General features: G+C 52.5%; 2 protein-coding genes across 3 annotated transcripts in view; both read left to right on the top strand.

Annotated features, from left to right (window-relative positions):
• The window catches only part of ARHGAP19 (Rho GTPase activating protein 19), a 106,152-nt gene extending 101,635 nt beyond the window's left edge, over window positions 1-4,517 (top strand). Inside the window, exons 12-13 of the mRNA XM_054522720.2 lie at window positions 3,273-3,384; window positions 3,654-4,517. Coding sequence (XP_054378695.1) covers window positions 3,273-3,384; window positions 3,654-3,663 — 122 coding nt within the window. The 3' untranslated portion in view covers window positions 3,664-4,517. The remainder of the gene's footprint in view (window positions 1-3,272; window positions 3,385-3,653) is intronic.
• Window positions 4,518-5,102: 585 nt separating this feature from the next.
• The window catches only part of SLIT1 (slit guidance ligand 1), a 186,297-nt gene continuing 170,703 nt past the window's right edge, over window positions 5,103-20,696 (top strand). Inside the window, exon 1 of one of the 2 annotated variants that reach the window (XM_054522715.2) lies at window positions 5,103-5,697. In XM_054522715.2, coding sequence (XP_054378690.2) covers window positions 5,129-5,697 — 569 coding nt within the window. In that variant the 5' untranslated portion in view covers window positions 5,103-5,128. The remainder of the gene's footprint in view (window positions 5,698-20,696) is intronic. The other variant, XM_024253714.3, reaches the window with a different exon arrangement.

Below are 20,696 nucleotides of genomic sequence, written 5' to 3'. Positions count from 1 at the left end.
CAATCTCTACTAAAAATACAAACATTGGTTAGGCATGATGGCACACGCCTGTAGTCCCAGCTACTTGGGAGGCTGAGGCAGGAGAATAGCTTGAACCCGGGAGGCGGAGGTTGCTGTGAGCTGAGATTGTGCCACTGCACTCCAGCCTGGGTGACAGTGAGACTCCACTTCAAAAAAAAATTACCAGATGGGATTAACAGCAGATTAGATACTGTAGAAGAAAAGATAATGAACACGACAACATACCAGGAGAAACTCACCAAAATGAAACAGAGAGAGAAACAAGACTAAGAAAAGGAACAGGGCATCATCCATGGACTATGAGACAACTCCAAATGGCCTAATTATGTATAAATGGAGCCCCCAAAAATGAAGAAAGAGAGGAGGGAACATAAAAAAAAGTGAAGAAATAATGGTTGAAAACTTTTTAAATTTGATGAAAACTGTGAACAAGATACAAGAAACCCAATGAACCCAAAGCACAGATCTCTTCTATTTCCAGTGCGTGGCTCTCAGCTGGCATGCAATCAATGTCTGATGAATAGATGAATGGTTGCTGTCAGTGAAGGCTGTCTCCCTGCTTTCTCCCTTTCTTTTCCTCCCCTTCTCCCACCCCAGCACCCACTTTGCTTCTCTCTTGCTTCCAGTGTTTCTATTTACCAGAGTTATCTTGGATGCCTATGGTGGCCTCTGGGCTATAAACGCCACTTGACCTTTAGTCTAGGAGCTTGTCCTTGCTGTAGGCTTTGCCACTAAGAGCCTCCAACAATTCAGCCTCCTCCAAATTTGAGCATAGCCAGGGGTTTAGAGATTAAAGCTAAAATATCGTGAGTCCTGCTGGCACAGACTTCCCAGAGACTCCTGTTTTCGTAGTTCCCCTGTGGTGGCAGGGCCAGGAGGAGTGCCCAGGATGGACTGGATGCTGTGTTCTGCCTGGGTGTGTGGCCTCATTCATGGCCCACCTCTGCATCTCCTTTGCCTTGTGAGGTCAGGCTGGTTGTTTCTGGGCTTCTAACTGTTTACTGGCGCTTGGATTTGATCATTTTTTAATCCCCTTCCAGCTCTGACGTCTTGTACTCCCCTGCCACTCTCCCTTAACCATCTTTCTCTTTGATGTGCCTCATCCTTGCTAATGGTGTGTGGAACCTGGAGATGAGGAAGGCAGGTGGGCCTCAGATCCATTGTCCCTGCCAGGCTCCTTCCTTCAACGGCTCCCCAGAGTTTTCAATCTAATTCCAAACTCATAACTCAGCACACCAGGCCTTGATTCTTAGAGCGTGGTCTCTGGAATCACCTGCATCAGAATTAGCACCGCCTCTACCCCCCATTCCCAGCTTGCTAATAGTGAAGATTCTGATTGGGAAGATCGGGGGTGGGTCACAGGAATCAGCGTGTATGATAAGCACCCCAGGGGGGTTAAAATGTATTGGTATGGGGAAATTAGCTCATACCACACAGGGTAAAATATCTGAACAAAGGCTGGGTGTGGTGGCTCACGCCTGTAATCCCAGCACTTTGGGAGGCTGAGGTGAGAGGATCACTTGAGCCCAGGAGTTGGAGGCTGCAGTGAGCTATGATTGTGCCACTGGACTCCAGCCTGGGCAACACAACATGACTCTATCTCAAAAAACAAGCAAAAAACCTCCCAAACAGTAGAAAAGAAACATCTGCTGCAACTTTCTCCTTGCTACCTCCCAAGTCACCTCCCTGGAAGCACCAGGTTCCAGAGACACTGGTTCCAGAGGTAGTGCATTTCCAAGCACATGCGTATATAGACATGTGTTTGAGGACAGGGCCAGGCCAGGTGATGCTGAAAGCCCAGTGAAGCCAGAGAAAGGCTGCACCAGGGCCTCTGGGGTGTGTTCTCATTACCTCTGTAACCTCCATCTGTGCTCCCCACCTGAACCCCCTGCCACACTCCAGCCTTGCTGGATGTGCCCCAGCTCAGCCATTGAGAATGCTGCTCCCAGTCTGTGTGACTTGCCTCATGTGCTTCTCTTTGCTGAGAGAGCCTTTCTTCCTGTTTTGTTGCCCAGAGAATGCCTATTTATCCTTCAAGACCTAGTTCAAGTGCCTCCTCTTCCAGGGAGTCTTCCAGCCCCACTCTGTGCCCTCATTCTGGGTTCTCCACAATTCCACATTCGCTGACACCCAAATGAATATGCTTTCCTGCTTCCTGTTTCTGTGCCCCCACTGGACAGTGAGCCCACTGAGGGCCAGGGCCATTCTTGTCACCTGTTGAATTGCTGAGTTCCAGTACAGCACATGTAATACACAGATACTCCGTAAGTGGTGTTTATCGGATGTCTACTTAGCAAGCATTCTGTCTCACTTTTGCTTTTTGCGGTTTGGAAATCCATCCCACAATGCTCCTCAGCCTCATCCAGGTTCTTCTGCTTCTTGGTGCTCCAGAAGGGGCTGGTGGAGGTGGGAGAGAGGACTCTGTACAGAAGCCATAAAGAGAGCGCTCTCTCCTTGAGTCACACGTGGGAAGTGGCCCTCAACTCCTGGTACACGTGGCTGAGAGGACTCAGATGGGACTCACGTCACTGGGCTGGGGAGACTCAGCCTCAAATTTCCCTTCCAGGGGGTTGCCCTGCTGATGGCAGATGAGCAGGGCCGGGCTTGGTGGAGTATTCCTGGCAGAAGCAATGTGCCAGGCCTGCCTCCTCCCCACCCGTGCAGCGGGAGCAGGTGGTCCGGCTGTAGGGAGGCGGTACGGAGACCCAAGAGAGGGAGGGGCATGGGAGAGGAAATTGAAAAAACAGAGGGGGTCTTGGGGGTGTGCGGCTGGCCAGGCAGTTGTTTAACAAGTAAATGTGCCGGGCACGCTAATGAGCTGTGCCCATTCATGGCGAGCTGCCTCCTGAATTGGGGAGCTGGCCAGGTTCTGGGGTGGAGGAACCAGGGACGGGAGCCAAGCTGGGGAGCTGCCCACTGCTTGGGCAGGGCCTCCTGTGATGGGCTGTCGGGGGAGTCTTTGTCCTGGGTCTGGGGGGCTCCTTCCTTCCCTCCCTTCAGAGGGAAAGCCAGGCTTTGCCAGGCAGCAGCAACTCAGCCCAGGGCCTGCTTGGGATTCACTGTCCAGGCTGGTCTGGAAGCTTCTAGGGTAGGGGCTGGTTCTCAGGAGCCATAGGCAGGGCTGATCTTGCACCCCTGCTCACTCCCACCTCTCCTTACACCCCTTCACTCTGTCACTCTGAGGACCAAGGGGCGTGTCGCCCAGCTAATCAACACTCTCTCTCTTCTCCACATGGGTCTTGGCTTCGAAGGGGCCCTCCAAGGTCCTGGGACCAGGGAGCTACTGCTGGAGCAGAAGGCTGGAGACATCTTCAACAGCCTGAGTGCCGTCCGTGACAGGCCTACTAAGCGCCAGGTGCTGGGGTGCGTGTCTGGGTGAGCGAGTGAGGATGCCAGGGGGTGGGCAGGGGTATGGGGTGTGGAGGGGTGTGGAGAAGCAGCTGCAGGTACTAAGAGGGGATAAACAAAGCAGCAGGCATGGAGGAATGTCACTCTGTCTGAGGCTGCGGGGAGGGCATAGATAGAGGGGCTGGGGCCCCATGGAGCAGGAGCTGGTGAGCTGCAGGGCACGGGCAGCCCTCTCAGACTCCGGCCTGGTTTGTGGGAAGCTTCCCTAATATCCCACCACACAGGCACCCCTGAGAAAGCCCTGCCCCCTGAGAAACTGAACTTATGCTCAAGAACCCACTTACTGGATGGAGGTCATGGACAGGGATGTGTGAAAACTTTAAAAGAACTGTCAAAAGCCCATAAAATCAGCTGCATAAATTGTAACATACTGTGCTATGACAGTAGAGAGACTGCAAAATTTTCATCAACATGGAAAAGAAAAAGAAAACGCCTGAGCCTTGGGTACCTGGTGGGTGATAAGGCTTCAACCTTGTGGAGTCTATCAACTTCCCCTATCCCCACCGCGGCGGACACTCTCCCCACCAAATGCATCCATGCTGTGTCTGGACCCCGGCAGCTCCTGAGATGGGAGGTGCTTCTCGGGCTACCCAGCTGTGTCCTCTTGCCAAGCAGCCTCACATCAGGGCCCCGACTGCTGGACACTGCCCCAGCGAGCCACAGCTGTCCTTGGCTTTGAGAAGATCTTTCGTCTTTTCTGGGGTTGAGGAGAATTCTCTCCCCACCTGGATGTCCCGTTCACACCCACGTCCACACATGCCTTACAGTGACGAAGGTCCCTACCCAGCCGGGTGTGAGGCCTGGGTCTGACGGAGCTGGCCTGTGGGGTTCTCTCCCAAGCAGGCCGCCCAGAGCTATGCCAGCCCTCTCTGTCTCCTTTGATGACAAATGGAATATTCATTTTCATCTGTTTCCACCTGTCAGAAATGGAGGAACGCTGATGTGAGTGGAGGAAGACGTTTGCCAGATTTCCAAGTCCCCTTAATGTCTGTCCCTCTCTTCTACAACGGGGGAAGAAGCCCGTGTAACTGTATGGTACACATGTGCCCTGCTGAGCAAATGTCCCAATCAGAGCCATTCTCATCCTGGGCATGGTGCTGGCTTGTTCCCCTCTGAGAAGTGGGTGCATTGAGGTAGGAAGGAGACTATACTCGGCCTAGCGCTTTCGTGGACCCTCCCCCTACAAAGCTCCATCCTCAAAGTCCAGGCTAAGTAAGGTTGGTGGTTTGAGGATGCCACCTGGGGCACAGGCACAGGGTTTCCCTTAACCAAGAATTGACATAGCGAGTCGGGTGGGGCCTAGAGGCCGCTGCTGCCGTCGGGGGATGGGGGGAAACGGGTCTGACCCCCCGGGAAGGCGTCCAAGAGGGAAAATAAGATCTCCCTCCCACCCTGGACTAGCAGCTGGGGCCGCGGGTGCCGGGGTGCGTGCATCTAAATGTGCGCATCCTCGCTGTGTGTGTGTGTCCGTGTGTGTGTGTGTGTGTGTGTGTAGAGCCAGGACTTGGCGGGTCGAGCCACACCCTCCTTCCCTCCTCTCCCATCCACCGCAGCCGCCTGCCCGCTGACGGCGCCTCGGAGGTTCCACCTTTGAAACTGTAGGCGGCTTGCAGCCGCCGAGTGGTCGTCGGGAGAGGGGGGCTGCGGGGGGGAGGGCGGGGAGGAGCCTGGCCCTGGATGTGTGCTTTTCGATTGATGGATGACTGCCGGGTGGGAGCGAGCGCGCGGGTGTGTGTGTGTGTGGTGTGTGCGCAGGGTGCGTGCGCGCGCGGGGCCTGCCCATTTTCCTCCTCGCAGCAGTCAGTTGGGAGCTGGAGGGAGGGAGAGGGAGACGCAGGCGGCGAAACGCAGAGGAGCCGAGCGCCCTCCGCCCAAGGCGCCCTCCCTCCGTCCGCGCACAGGCGCCGTCGCTTGGAGGAGCAAGGTGCCTCCCAGCCCGCAGGGGCGCCGCGCGCAAGCCCGCGGGCTCTTCGGTGGCTCTGCCCCGGGACTGCACCTGGAGGCGGCCCCGGACGGGGATGGTCAGCGGCTGCTGCCCTCTGGCTCGCGAGCGGGACGCGGTGAGGGCACCATGGCGCTGACGCCCAGGTGGGGGTCCTCGGCCGGGCCGGTCCGGCCGGAGCTCTGGCTGCTGCTGTGGGCAGCCGCGTGGCGTCTGGGTGCCTCAGCGTGCCCCGCCCTCTGCACCTGCACCGGAACCACGGTGGACTGTCACGGCACGGGGCTGCAGGCCATTCCCAAGAACATACCGCGGAACACCGAGCGCCTGTGAGTATGGCCCCCGCCCCTGGCTCCCTGGCTCCGAGGTTGCCCTCCTACCCAGACGCAATTCCGGACTTGGGGATGGGGGCAGGACCATTGGGGCCCGTCCGGGCTGCGCAGCCCACAGACGGGTCAGTGCCTGCCGGGGTCTTTCCCGAGCCAGGAGCCAGGAGCGCCGTGGTTTCCCCATCCCTGGGATTCAAAGGGCCCTCGGCGGGGTTGTCAGCTTCCGTCCTCACACCTGCACCCTGCACTCCGCACCCTCGGGCCTTCCCCACTGCGCCAGCGCTTTATTCCTCCAGGGTGCCTGCGAACTGGTGCCAGAAAGCCTTCCTTGCACCCAGGAGGGACACTTCCCACACTCGCCAGGCACAGTGTCTCCTTTTGGGCACATGGGGCTACGGCCGCGTTCTGAGCCAGCTGCGCAGATTCCCGCTCCCAGAGCTTGCTCCTGACGAAGGGCAGCAGGGTGGGATGGAGGCTAAGTTTCTGGTCTGCCTCTTCTTCTCCATTGTTTGCCCCAGAGCCTTGAGAATTCTTCCCCTGCAGGTGCCACGCATTGGTCCCCTACTCACCCGGCTCCCTCCACACCCAGCCATCCCCAACACAGGCAGACAATGGGACCTGAGGGCTTTGGGTATGGGGCTTGGGGTATGTAACATTCAGCACCCGGAAAGGGGTAGGTGTGTCTTGGATGGAGAACCGGGTGGATAATGCGAAGAAGTCAGGAGCTTGGAGAGGGGGGCCTAAGGTTAAAGATACTGACCATGACAAGTCATAAAAAAACCGTATTTCTCTTCCCCTGTTCTCTCTCACTTGTGAATTCTTGAGGAAACTTGACCCTTTTTTTTCTAGACCCACTAAGCTAGTAGAATGTGTGTGTGTGTTTGGGTGTGTTTGAGTGTGTGTATTTACAGACCTTTATACTTTGTTTTCTGTGACTCTCCTGCAGAATGTGTTTCTGTGTGAATTCCTAGTATTAAGGGGCCACCTTAATAGCGTGAGGCCATGAGAGTCCCCGTAATGGGCTGTGTGTGTGTAGATTTTGGTCACATGCGGGGCCTTTGTACTGCTCGCAGAGGTGACTACACCAGGAGACTTTTGAACAGGGCTTTGGAGAAGGCTGCTGGCTCCTTTGAAACCTACCTACTCCTTCCCACACTCCTCGGTGACTGCAGTGACTCTCAGGAAAGGTGTGCATATTTTGATAACTTTCAAGCACATTTTCATGGCCCCAGCTGGTCAGACACAGAAATCTGACCCTGAGGAGAGCTGTCTCCTGAATCAGACTCTGTACCAAGGCCAGCAATTAGTGAGCACACATTTGCCCCAGACTCTTCTTGGCTGCATCTGAAAAATTCCTGTGGAGGTTTTAGAGAATTTGCAATCTAGATGCAATCTAGATGGGAAGTGTGTGTGTGTGTGTGTTGCATGTGTATGTGTGTGTGAATGCTTGTGTGTTACAGGGCTGGGGAGAGGTGGTACCAAACTGAGTTTCTGTGGGCAGCGTGTGCATTATCCTGTGTGGACCCAGAGAGGAACTGAGGGTCAGAAATCTGTCCAGGGGACTCCTGCGGTGGCCTGGTCACCCTCCATGCCTGTCCCCTCTGTACCTGCTCCCTGCTCCCCTTGCCTTGTCCACCAGAGTTTCTCCTGAAGCTGCTACCCTGGTTGCAGCCTAGATCTAAGACACATTAGCCCCTCTTCTTTGCTTTTGAATCTTGAGTCTTAAGGTCATCTCCTCCATCTTTACTCTCTCACCACCTTTAGTGTTTAAGACTTCCATGAACTCTTTAGCTCTTTTGTGATCAGAGTGAGATGAAAATGAAATTTCCTAGTACAGAGGAAAGACGTGGCGTTCTGGGAGCTATACCGCCTGGGTTCCCCAGCTCTGTCACCTATTAGCTGTGTGACCTCGGGCAAGTTACTTAACTTCTCTGAACCTTAGTTGCTTTCCATCAGGAAAATGGGGCTGAGGCTACATAAGATCTCTGGTTCTTGTGAGGATGGCAGATCCTCGCTAAGCGAGAGCCATAATTACGATAGGATAGGGAGGGGAATCTCATTATTTTAATTCAGCAAATGTTTCTGAGCCAGGAACTGCCCTGGGTGCTGAGGCGTCAGCAGGGAGTGAGCCCATCCCTGTCCTCAAGGGGCACATGTTCTAGAGAACTGGGCAGAGGACCTCTAATGGTGAGCTCTCAGGAGAGGGCCAGGCAGCCTCAGGGAACGGGCTGTGGGAACACTGGGGTGAGAAGCCCTTTTCCAGGGCGAAGGGGTTTCTCAGAGGATGGGCCACTTTATCAAGGTTGGTTTGGATTTTGCCAAGCACAGAGGGCAGGCAATCTAGGCAGAGGGAACAGCTGGGCTCCAGGCCCAGCACATTCTGCTGCTTGTCAGGTCATGGGGCCTGCTTTCTTGCAGACCTCTTTTTTTTTTTTTTTCCTTTTTTGTAGAGATGAGGATCTAGCTATGTTGCCCAGGCTGGTCTCAAACTTCTGGGCTCAAGCAATCCTCCTGCCTCTGCCTCCCAAAGTGCTGGGATTACAGGCGTGAGCATAAGCAAAAAGCCAGCAGGTGTGAGTATGGCCAAAAACCTGCAGGTGTGAGCATGCCTGGCCCGATATGGGCAGATGGACCAGCTTGTCCCTGGGGCTGAAACATGCTGTGGCCAGTGGCCAGTGGGTGGGATGGGACTTGAGGCTGGAAAGAGATGTTGGGAAGGGTCAGGAAGACTTTCTATATGTGAACTTTTCCTCTGGGAACTTCCTAGTTGGAATCTAGGGGTGAGTTATCCTGGAGAAGTGGAGCAGGTCTGATCTTTGCCATGTGGGCAAAGCTTCCTGGACTGGGAAAGCGCAGGGAGCCCGCCTGTTCTCCAGGCAGCCCGTGAAAGAGCTGCTCAAAGAGGAAAAGAACATCTTGAAAGAGGCCTTGGTGAGAGCCCAGGCAGTCTCAAAATAACTGTGGCAAATGCTCTCTCTAATCAATATGAGTGTCGTGCAGTATCAGAGCCTGAAACAGCAGCTTCTTCTGAGGCTGTGAAATTTTTATGGACTGCAGCTGTGCATTTGCCTTTTGTCCTTTGGGCAGTTTCTGCGGCAGCCTGTGAGGCCCAGCAACTTTATGATCATATATTCTATAACTCTGGGTCCAGGCCTGTCCCCCGAAATGGAAAGAAATGGTCATCGGTTTGCTGTGGGGACTTCTGGAAAGAGGTTGGGTAGGCCCCAGAGCTGCTGAGGAAATTGGTTCAGCCAGAGAGGCTGTGGGACTGGTCAGCTGGGCAGGGAAGGGATGCTAAATAATTCACTGTAAAGAACAATTAAAATACAGAGCCAGGGCTGGGAGAGGCGGCGGAGGCGGCCCGGGAAGCTTCCTGTCTTTGTACTGCCCAGGCGCAGAGGGACCCAGCCATGGTCACCATTCAGTTATTTTTTTTTCTTCCACAACGACCTTGACTTTCAGCTGGAGTTGATTTTTAATTAAAAAAATCTTTTAACTACAGTGTCCAGGAGAGTGTGACAGGAGAGTGCAGTATGTGTGGACATCGCTGGTTCCCCCAACCCTGGACACCCTGGGTATTTGAGGCTTGCGGAAGATTCCACTTGTAGGTGCAGAGAGGGGAAGTTGTCCGAGGATGGAGACAGGCAGGCAGGGCCTCTGGGAAGGCCTACTGTTCTCTCTTCGCTTCCAGGCCCAGCACATCCTGCTGCTTGTCAGGCCCTTTTTTTCCCCTTTTTTGTAGAGATGGGGATCTAGCTATGTTGCCCAGGCTGGTCTCAAACTTCTGGGCTCAAGCAATCCTCTTGCCTCAGTCTCCCAAAGTGCTGGGATTACAGGCATGAGCCACCATGCCCAGCCTTGCCATCCTCTTTATATGTCCTTCCCTCCTTGCCAGTTCGTCCACCCTGCCCTATCTCCATGCCCGCTGTAGAGGCCTGGGAGGCCCTCTCTAGATTCAGCTCCCTGAGCTAGAGGTCCTATTTAACAGGGCTGAGTGGTCACGCATAAGGAAGGCTGCCCAGGGCATCTGAGGCTGATCCTCTGGGGAGCCTGTTTGAAATTCCAAATAATAATTGGATGGTGACCTTGGTAAATGAGGTCAGGGGCCACTGCAGCCACATCTGCCATCAGGGCCCGATTGGATCTGAGCAGGCCACCATGGTCTCCTGCAGCAGAGGCCTGCGCCGTGTAGGGGAGGTGCCTCTTGGCAGGGCAAGGGTCTCCTGCTTGCTTAGGCTTTGGTGTGGTCACCGGCCCACTGGCTTATTGCTGGGCTCTGAATGACTGGTGTTAGGACCCCCATGCTGTGCCTCTCCTTGCTCTGAGACCCAGTTTCCCCATCTGTAAAAGGGGTTGACGACAGCTGTGCAGGTTGATAGTGACGAGTAAGTGAGGCAACGTGCCACGCTTGGCATATGGCTGGTGTTCGCCCTTCTCTCGGCCTCTGGGGCTGATAACACCTACTACCTCAAAGGGCCTGTGCACTCACTCATGCTACGGTTGTGAAAATGCTTTGTGATTCAATCATTAGGATATTATTGTTATTATTTGGGAAGCTCAAGCTAGAGGCTCGAGGGTTTGGGTGGGGCAGAAGAGAGCTCGGGAGGTAAGGGTTTGAGCGTTGCCTCTCTTGCAGTCTGTCTGCTTAGAGCATAGTCTGTCTGTTTAGAGCACTCATTTACCTTTCCTAGGCATCTCTGCCCCTTTCCCTTGGGATGTGGAGACAGAGTGGGGACTGTATGCAGGGCGGGTGGTCGTGATGGCAGGGCTGTGAAGCCAGATTGCCCAGGTTTTTAGCCCCACTGTGCCACTCAGCAGCTGGGGGAGGGCCTTGGGCAAGTGATGGGGTTTAATTCCCTCATTCAACAGATAGCTATCTATTGAACGTCTGCATTGTGCTCGGTGAATAGTGCTGGACAGAAACAGAAACCCGAGTTTTAGTCCAGCAGGGGAGATAGAGATGAATGACATAGTATAAGAATAAGCACATAACTGCAAACTGGGATAAGTGCTCTGGAGGAAAGGGCGACTTCTCAGAACCCCATTTCCTTGCCCATAAAGTGGGGATGATGATAGGGCCTGCTTCAAAGGGTGTCATGAGGATTAAATGCGGTAATGCTCGCAGGGGCGCTTTGCACAGGGCCTGGCAGACAGCGACTGCTCAATAAATGGTAGTGTTATTATTGTTATTAAGGTGACACAGAATTGCAGGGATGTGAAGGAAATTTGGGCGTCACGCTGGATCCCAGGGTGGCCCTCCTCTTCCCCATCAGGCAGCCGCTGGGAACCCTGGAGCACAAGGGGAGGGGCTGATCTTCCTCGGTGCCCCTTCTTGGGAGGGGCGGGCTGTCGGTGGCCCAGGCTGCCGGAGGCTGCCAGCAGGGGCGGCCGTGCTCTTTTGGGGCTGGGCGGCTCCTGCATTATTGGGAGCAGACGGGTGCTTGGCGGAGTTGCCGCCTCCAGTTCTGTGCCGGCATTAGCAGCTCGGCGGGGCTCTTGCTTAATGGGATTTTCTTCCCAAATGCTGTAATTATCGCCATACAAATACTTATTACCCAGAGCAGATGATGGCCGGGCCTTGGGCAGTAGCCAGGGAGCTGGGCTGTGCTGGGGGGTGGGGAGGGTGTGGAGAATTGGCTCGTCTTTTTGACGGAGCTCATGACCCCCTCCTCTCCTTTCTGGAACCCAGCCTGTGGCGGACAGACAGCTGTTGGGCACCTGCAGGGTGCATAGCATCGTTGAGAGAGGCCTGAGGAGCTTTCGGCCTGGTGAGGGAGAAAGAACAAATGTGTAAGGATGTCCGTAGAGACGAGGAGCACAGTGGCTACCAGCCCAGGCTTCAGTACGAGAATGGCCCAGTTTGAATCCTGGCTTCATCACCTACCGAGAGATCTTAGACAATTCACTAGTGACTCAACTTCCTCATCTGTGAAATGGGACCAGTGACAGCATTTACCTCGTAGGGCTGTGAAGTTAAGATGAGATGATTTTTTTGAGACGGGATCTCACTATGTTCTCCAGGCTGGTCTCAAAGTCCTGGGCTCAAGTGATCCTCCTACTCAGCCTCCCAAGTAGCTGGAACTACAGGCATGCATCACCATGCTCAGCTAATTTCCTAGTTTTGATAACTGTCCATGGTTATGAAAGAGGTTAATGCTAGGGAAAGCTGGCTGAAGGCAGCAAGAATAAAGATTAATAATTAGAATAGAGTAATGCCTGGCACATAGTCAATGCCCCATCAGCATGGAGATGAGGCTGATGAGAGTCGCTAGATGGGAGTGAGATGGGGAGGAGGGATTGAATTGTTGTTGTGTTGTGGAGGTAGGGTTTGAACTGGGGCTTAAAGGCTGGGCAAGACTTAGGTTGAGTAGCGAGGCGAAGCGAGGGTAAGGGAGTTTGGGAGCATTCAGAAGGTATGCGCCATGTATTTGGGAAGGAGAGTGAGAAGCAAAACCCCCCTGAGGGGCGAAGATTTGTGTTGGTGAGTTCTGGGAGAGGAGATTAAAGAAATGGGTGGGCACCAGGCCATGGGGCAGGGAAATGGGGGCCCCCAGAGGAGGTATGTAAAACTTTTTGTTAAATTTTAAAAAACAAATAAATGATTTTTAATAAACTTATGGACTGGTGCAAACATCACAATCCAATTTGCTTTATCATAATCACACACACACACACTTTCTCTCTCTCCTCTCTCTATCGCACACACTCATAGATAATTTTTTTTCTGAACCATTTAAGAATAGCTTGCAGACATCGAAACTTTTTTCCTGTAAATATTTGGTGGGTGTTTTCTAAGAACCACAAGGCTATCAACATCAGAAAAATAAACATTGGTGCAAAACTATTCTCTACTCCAGAATTCACATTCAGTTTTCATCAATTGCTCTGATAATGTCTTTCATGGCTATTTTTTTCCCAGGTCCACTATCCTGCCAGGATCGCACATGGCATTTAACGGTCATGGTCTCTAGTCTCCCTTAATTTGGAAGAGCTTCTCAGCCTTTCTTTGTTTTCCTTGATCTTGATATTATTGATGTATGCAGGCCGGTTATTTTGCAGAATGCTCCTCAGTTTGGCTTCGTCTGATCTTTCATCACAATTACATTCAGGTTATGCATTTTTGCCAGGAATGCCAAATAATGACTCCATGTCCTTCCTGGTGCAACATGTCAGAAGGCACATGATGTCAGTTTGTGCCAGTATTGGTGATTTTGTCTTTAATTACTTGATAAGTTGATGTCTGCCAGGCTTCTCTGCTGAGAGGTCATTGTTTTCTTCTTTGGTATTAACAGGTAATTTGTCGGGGGATTGTTTGAAGCTGGGTACACATTCTGTTTCTCATCAAGCTTTCATCCCCCGACTTTTAGCATTCACTGATGATTTTGCAACTCCATCATTTGTTCTCTATTAGTTGGCTTTCTACCGTAGGAAAGAACTTTCCCTTCTCCCTCATCTGTTTTTTTTGAGATGGAGTTTTTGCTCTGTTGCCCAGGCTGGAGTGCGGTGGCACAATCTTGACTCACTGCAACCTCCACCTCCCGGGTTCAAGTGATTCTCCTGCCTCAGCCTCCTGAGTAGCTAGGATTACAGGCACCCACCACCATGTCTGGCTAATTTTTGTATTTTTAGTAGAGACGAGTTTTCACCATGTTGGTTAGGTTGGTCTCGAACTCCTGACCTCAGATGATCCACCCGCCTCAGCTTTCCAAAGTTCTGGGATTACAGGCATGAGCCTCCACGCCCGGCCTGATTTCCTTCTTTTTTATGGTTTCCTAGTACTCTGTGGTGTATATGTACCACATTTTCTTCATCCAATCCGCCGTTAATGTCCTGCCACCACCTTGACTTTAACGTGGTTAGACTGATTTTGGACTTCTGACTTCCAGAACTGAAAGATAATACATTTGTGTTATTTTCAGCCACTAGCATATGGTAATTTGTCATAGGAATCTACTACAGTCATAGAGTTCAAAGCTATTGCAGAGGTCAAGAAACGAGGGGAAGTGGGTCTGGACCAAGGCAGAGAGAGCAGAGAGAGTAAGTGGGAACGGCATGGCAGACTCTGAGGCTCGAGCCTGAAAGAGTGATCTTGGGACTGGAATAAAGCTGGAAAGGGTGACTGATTCTGGAGGAGAAGCTGTGAATTTGGCTTTTGCCTGTTTTCTTTGAATTGCCACTAAAAATCTACGTGAAAAAAATGGCCCCAGAGGTCATGATGGGGAAGGTTACTCTGGAGAGTATTCAGGCTGGAGAGAGAGATGGGAGGGCCTCAGGGGAAGTGCTTCAACCTATGAGGGCAGTGGAACAGAAACTTTGGTGGGAATAAGGATCTCCTGGGAGGCTGGCACAAAATGCAGATTCCCAGCCCATTCTAGAGGTGCTGGCTCTGTAGATCTTCAGCAAGGCGATTCCGGTGATTTGGATTCCGGAGTGCCCAGGGCACAGTTTAAGAAACACTGCTTGGTGCTGGGGTTTCCTGGAGAAGAAAGCACATCCTCCGAAGACTCACACACATTAGCTCCCACCCACATTAGAGGGCAGGAGGAAGGGAAGGCGTTGAAGGAAGAGATAGTGGAGAGGCGGGAGGAACTCCTGTCCTGTGTTTGACAGTGGAGAGCAGTGGCTACACGTTTGTGGATTTGAACCTGGGCCGAGTAATCATTGCAAAGGCCAAAGGAGGAGTTTGGTGAAGAGGAGGAGGGTTAGCAGTGTGGAGAGCATTCAGTCCGTCTGAGGAGGAGGGTTAGCAGTGTGGACAGCATTCAGTCTGTCTGAGGAGGAGGTCCAAGGAAAGCTTCTGGAACACGAGATCAGGGGTCACTGGTAAAGTGGGCAGAGCAGTTTCCTGGGAGAAGCGGAAGGCAGGAGGCAGATGGCCGGCAGCGAGTAGGTGGTAAGGAAGTTTGCAGAGGAGAGGACAGGCATGGGAGCTCGGAGGGGGAGCAGGCTCAGGAGAGAGTTGCCTGCAGCATAGAGGCAGGTGGACTGGAGTCTCTTGGAGAGGGAAGAAGGGAGCCAGGGCTCTTGGGGAATGCGGAAATGGGGAGGGCTGGCAATGAGCCAGAGAATGACAGAGGCAGAGAGAGGTGAGAGGGAGTTTTGATGGTGGCTGTGGTCGTGGTCATGGCTTAGAGCCCCTCCCTCTTGCCAGCCTCAAAGGAGCTGCTTTACCTGAGTTCCCTCTTTTACTCCTCATAACACTCCTGGGAGGAAGGTATTACTCACCTCTGCTTTACAGATGAGGAGAAGGTTCAGAGAGATGGAGCCATCTGCCCAGGGTTGAACAGCAGGCTGGTAAGTGGTAAGCTGAGATTCCCTGAGTCTTGAGGCTCTGAGATGTGCCTGTGTTTAGTTTTTAAATTTGACTTCTGCTCTATAGTCTTAATGAGGCCTGACTTCATTCACTCATTCATTCATTATTTGCCGGATATTCATTCAGCATCTATAAAACACCTGCCAGCTTAGCACTGGGGCTGTAAAGGCAAATTGGCCGTGATTGATTCCTGCCTGCACATGTTTGCTGGGTGCACCCATGTTGCAGGCTGGTATAGAGAGCGAGGTGTCTGGTCTGGGGGTGGAGCATGGTGAGCAGAGTTGGGCAGATTCAGGGAGGTGGTGGTGCAGGCGGAGGTCAGTGGCGGGTGGCCTCCCAGGGTCCTGCATGGATAGAGAGCATGGAGGCCTAGGGGCTGTCAGTGGGACCCTGGCTGCAGGGCTGTGGTTTGGGGGTAGGTCCCAGACCTGGGAAGGGAATTGGCAAGAGCAAGGCAGGGCCTCAGAAGTGAAGGGACTGGGGTGCACTTTGGGCCTCAGGACAGAATCCCATGGAGTTGGGATTAAGAGCTGGGCCGTGACTACCTCACACCCACTGGGATCGCGACTGTCAAAAGAACAGAAAATAACAAGTGTTGACGAGGATGTGCACACTGTTGGTGGGGATGTGAAACGGTGCAGCTACTATGGAAAACAGTATGGCGTTTCCTCAAAAAATTAACAGTAGAATCACCATATGACCCAGCAATTTCACTTCCAAGTAAATACCCAAAAGAACTGAACGCAGGGTCTCAAAGAGATATGTGTACACCTATGTTCAAAGCGGCATTATTTACAATAGCCAAAATGTGGAAGCAAGCCACATGTCCACCAACAGATGAAGGGATAAACAAAATGTGGTCTATATATATAGAATAGAATATGATTCAGCCTTAAAAACGAAGGACATTCTGACGCATGCTACAATATGGATGACCCTTGAGGACATTGTGCTGGGTGAAAAAGCCAGTCATAAGACGACAAACACTGTATGATCTCACTTATCTGAGGTACCCAGAGGAGTCACATTCAGAGACAGAAGGTAGAAGGGCAGTTGCCAGGGACTGGTGGAGAATGGGGTAACTCTGTAGCATAGAGTTGCACTTTGCAGGTGAAAAAGTTCTAGAGATTGGTTTGCACAACAATCTGAATATACACATTTTAAAGTAGTACAGTGCACTACAGAACTATCCACTTAAAAAGGATTAAGATTGTACGTTTTATATTATGTATATTTTTACCACAATTAACAACTAATTATTATTATTGTTTTTTAAAAAGAGCTGGGTCCTGGGGTCAGATGTGCCAGAGCTCAAGTCCTGCTCCTCAACCAGCTGGGTGACCTGAAACAGGTCATTTAAACTCTTTAGGCCTCAGTGCCCTCATCTATTAGTCAAGACTGACAAGGAACCTCTGAGCCAGGTACTACTGTGAGGCTTGAATGAGCTGGCTTGGTTGGGATACTACTGTGGCAATGGCTATTTCTCCAGCCAAGGAAACAAGATGGGTCCCCAGGAGCCCAGGCGCAAGGGTGGAGTGGATCGGTAGCAAATGGGCCCTGGCATGGGGTCCCTGCCTTCTCCTCCTTGGGGCTTCCCCACTGGTCACATGTCAGAGGGTGGTCCCAGGCTAGAGTTGGTGTCTGGCTGTGGCTCAGCCTGGTGGGTTGGAGGACTGGGATGCTGGGAGCCCTGGCTGCTCACCTACTAAGGCCTGAGGATGTGGGGAAGGCCCAGCTGGCTGATGGGAGTGCGTTCAAGGCCTTGACTATGGTATGCCAGCAGCCCCTAGGCTCAGTGGGCAGGGTTGCTCTGGCAGCCTATATTCAGTGAGCACCTACTATGTGCCAGGTGTCCTCACAGGTGCCGGGGATACAGCAGTGAGCAAACCAGCTGTGGCCTCTCCCCTCACAGGTAGCTGGGAGACTGGCCTTAGGCAAAGGACCTCCTATTGACCCGCAACTCCGATGGCAGTCCGAGCTCCAGAAGAGATAAGTGGGCACCTGGGGAAGCTGGTTTAGAGGAGGGCGTTTGACTGGAGGCCTGAAGGCTGTTCGGACAGGGAGCCTGGTGCATGTGCTGGGGGCGGGGGAAGAGCTTGCTGAGCTCTAGGCTGCTCCAGGCCAGAAGGAAGCGCTGATATTGAAGGGAACAGAGGAGCAGAGTGGAAGCCCTGCGGCTGAGGGGCTGGTATTTTCCTATTAAAGGGCTGAGGAATAATTATTCTTCTACCCCCGGGGCCAAGGCAGGCTGGTCAGAGGCCTCCGCCCTTCGGGAGCCCCAGCTACCCTTTACTTGGGGTCAGATTCTGTGCTCACTCTGCCCTTCTGGGCTCAGGTCTCCAGGACTTCAGAGTCCTCCGATACCTGCCAAGGCTTGCAGCTGCGCTCAGGGATCCCTCTGTGACCCCCTCCTTCCCCATCGACCTCACATCCTGGAAACCCCAGGCTGTACCCGCTGGGGCCTCAGGCCCTCTGCCTCACCGCTGCTTGAGGCCAACGCTGGCTTTGCTCAGATCCTCGTCACCCCCACTTGAGCCTGGGAGGTCACGGCTGCAGTGAGCTGTGATCATGTCCCTGCACTCTAGCCTGGGCAACAGAGTGAGATCCTGTGTTAAAAAAAAAAAAAAAAAAAAAAGGATGAAGCTGGGATTCCAGCCCAGGCCTGTGCCTGCAAGGCCTGAGTTATTTGGCCCAAACACTGAGCCACTTGGATTGGCTTCCCAGCTCTGCCACTCAACCTGTAGGCTCCATTTCCTCATCTGTAAGGTGATGTGAAAGATGCCTACTTCCAAGAGATGTTGTGAGAAGTACGTGGAGCTCATGTTTATGAAGCAGCCAGTCCAGTGCTGCCCTGTGGAAGGGACCTGCCCTGTTCCACTGGCTACCCTGGCTCTCCTGAAGCCTGAGACCGCCCCTGAGCAGGAGGAAGACAACCCATCGTTTCCTCTTTCCTGCTGAGGGTGTCTGGAATCACCCAGCTTCTCACTTAGCAGCTTGGACCCTAAGGACGCTATTTCCTTGCTCATATTGGGCTCACTTATGAGAATGGAAGGACCTGGAAGAAAGGAGGTTGTTGGTAATGTAGGAGCATCCTCTGCGTGTGGAGCTTTTTTGGGGTGATGTCCATTTGGGGAGAACGTTTATTTCTTTTTCTCTCTCTCTCTTTCTAAACTTCTCTCTCTCTCTCTCCCTCCCTCCTTTCTCTCTCTCTCTCTTTATTTCTGTTTTTCTTTTTCTTTCAACAGGGTCTTGCTCTCTTGCCCAGGCTGTAGTACAGTGGTGCAATCATAGCTCATTGCAACCTCAACCTCCTGGGCTCAAGTGATCCTCCCACCTCAGGCTCCCAAGGAGCTGAGATTACCACGCCTGGTTAATTAAAATAAAATTTTCTTTGTTGAGATGGGGTCTTGCTATGTTGCCCAGGATGATCTCAAGCAATTCTTCCCACTTGGCCTCCCAAAGCACTGGGATTATAGGAGTGAGCCACCACGCTTGGCTGGCGAGAGCATTTCTTAATGTGTGTGTGTTTTTATTTTTGGAGTAGGGAAACAAAGAAACATGGAAAACCCACTCAACTAATGCTATTTAAACTGTGAGTTTTAATGCAGATTCCTTCCTGCATTCAAGAAGTCCTTATTGAAACATCCATCATGTGCCACGTTCTGTGTTGCAACCTGGGGGTACAATAGTGAGAAAACATAGTCTGTGTCCCCAGGGAGCTTCTAATCTCACGTGGAGGCTGGGACATCAGTCAGGGAATCCCCCAAATCAATATAAATTGGCTCTGGCTGGGGGAGGTGGCTCATGCTTGTAATCCCAGCACTTTGGGAGACAGAGGCAGTTGGATCACTTGAGGTCAGGAGTTGGAGACTAGCCTGGCCAACATGGTGAAACCCTGCCTCCGCTAAAAATGCAAAAAAATTTAGCTGGGTATAGTGGTGGGTGCCTGTAATCCCAGCTACTTGGGAGACTGAGGCATGAGAATAGCTTGAACCTGGGAGGTGGAGGTTGCAGTGAGCTGAGATTGCACCACTGCACTCTGGCCTGGGTGACAGAGCAAGACTCTGTCTCAAAAAAAAAAAAAAAAAAAGCAATATAAATTGGCTCTGATTTGTGCTACAGAGGAGAGGGTTGGGGCGCTCTGTGGGCCTGTGATAGGAAGGTTTGCCAATTGGAGTTTGTAGGCAAAGAGGAAGGAAGGAGCATTCCAGGCAGATGGAGTAGCAAGTCAGAAGGAGCATGGGGCAGGCTGGGTTGGTGGACACAGAGCAGGCCACTCCGGAACTTGTAGTTCATGGTAAGGAGATTTTTTTTTTTTTTTGAGATAGGGTTTTGCCCTGTCACCCAGGCTGGAGTGCACTGGCACGATCTTGGCTCACTGCAACCTCCGCCTCCTGGGTTCAAGCGATTTTCCTGCCTCAGCCTCCCAAGTGGCTGGGATTTCAGGCACCTGCCACCACGCCCGGCTAATTTTTGTATTTTTAGTACAGACGGGTTTCGCCATGTTGGCCAGGCTGGTCTCGAACTCCTGACCTCAGGTGATCCACTTGCCTCAGCCTCTCAAAGTCCTGGGATTACAAGCATGAGCCACCATGCCTGGTCAGTAAGGAGATTTTTGTCTTGATTCCAAGAGCAACGGAAATCCATTGAAGGCTTTAAGCGGCGAGTGACATGATCAGATTTGCATCTTGAAAAGACCACTCTGGCTGTGGCTTGGAGAGCAGATTGGAGGGGGGCCAAGGTGAACGTGGGGAGCCTGTGAGGTGGCGCTGCAGGGCTCAGGCTCAAGGATAGAGGCATGGGGTGGGTGTTGCAGCTGGCAGGTGGGATGGGGGAAATGCACCCGGGCCACCCTACAGATTGGGGTGTTAGGCCTCTGTGGGCCCCTTTACTGCTGTCTGGGCAGTGGCTGGGGACAGAAGTTCTTTCTTTCTTCCGTTTTCCCTGTCTGACTCTGCAGACTCTCAGCGCCGCAGCCTTGGCCAGGGTAAGATTTCAAAGCAAAGAGCTGGGTGTACATTTCCCGAGTAGGCTTGTCTTATTCGGTGACAGCGTGCGTGGTTTCTTTTCTTTTTCTTTTTTTTTTTGAGACCCTGCAGGAAGGGTGAGCCTCCCCATCCACTGCAAGCGGTGATGAGGAAGGAACGTTCTAGTCCCTGAGGGAACAGGAGTGGCTAGAGCTCCAGGGTGAGAAATTGCGAAGCTGGCGCCAGGAGCCCCCAGAACAGCCCGCGGGGGGACCAGGGAGTTTATTCCTGCAGCCCCAGGAAATCCCAGGGTTTCTGTTGGTTCCTCACAAACACCCAGAGACTGGGGATCAAATTCTTGTTTCCCGAGAGGATTCAAGACATCCTTGTGTGTTTTTGTTTTTCCCTTGGTAACTTTGCTTTGGAGGATTTTCTCCAAAATCTTTTGCCACCGAGGTTTTCCTTTCAGGCTAGGACCACACAGGAATGGAGGGAAATCAGGGCCATTTGCCACTGGAGCATTTTTCCTCCTTGGGGAGAAGAATAGGTGTAAACTCATGACTTTTGGAAGAGGGAGAACCCTCTTAGGGCGTCTTCCCTGGTCTTCAGCTTCCTGGGTCCTGCAGGGAAGTGAGTCTCTGACTCCTCCCAGTTCAGCTTGGCCCTGCCAGTCCAGCACCGGCTGGAGCTGAGCCAGAGGACACCACCTCCTGGCAGAG

The sequence above is a fragment of the Pongo abelii genome, chromosome 8 (assembly GCF_028885655.2).
Source record: "Pongo abelii isolate AG06213 chromosome 8, NHGRI_mPonAbe1-v2.0_pri, whole genome shotgun sequence".
NCBI lineage: Eukaryota > Metazoa > Chordata > Mammalia > Primates > Hominidae > Pongo > Pongo abelii.
Note: the sequence above shows the minus strand (reverse complement) of the source record. Positions and strands in the feature narration are given on the sequence as shown.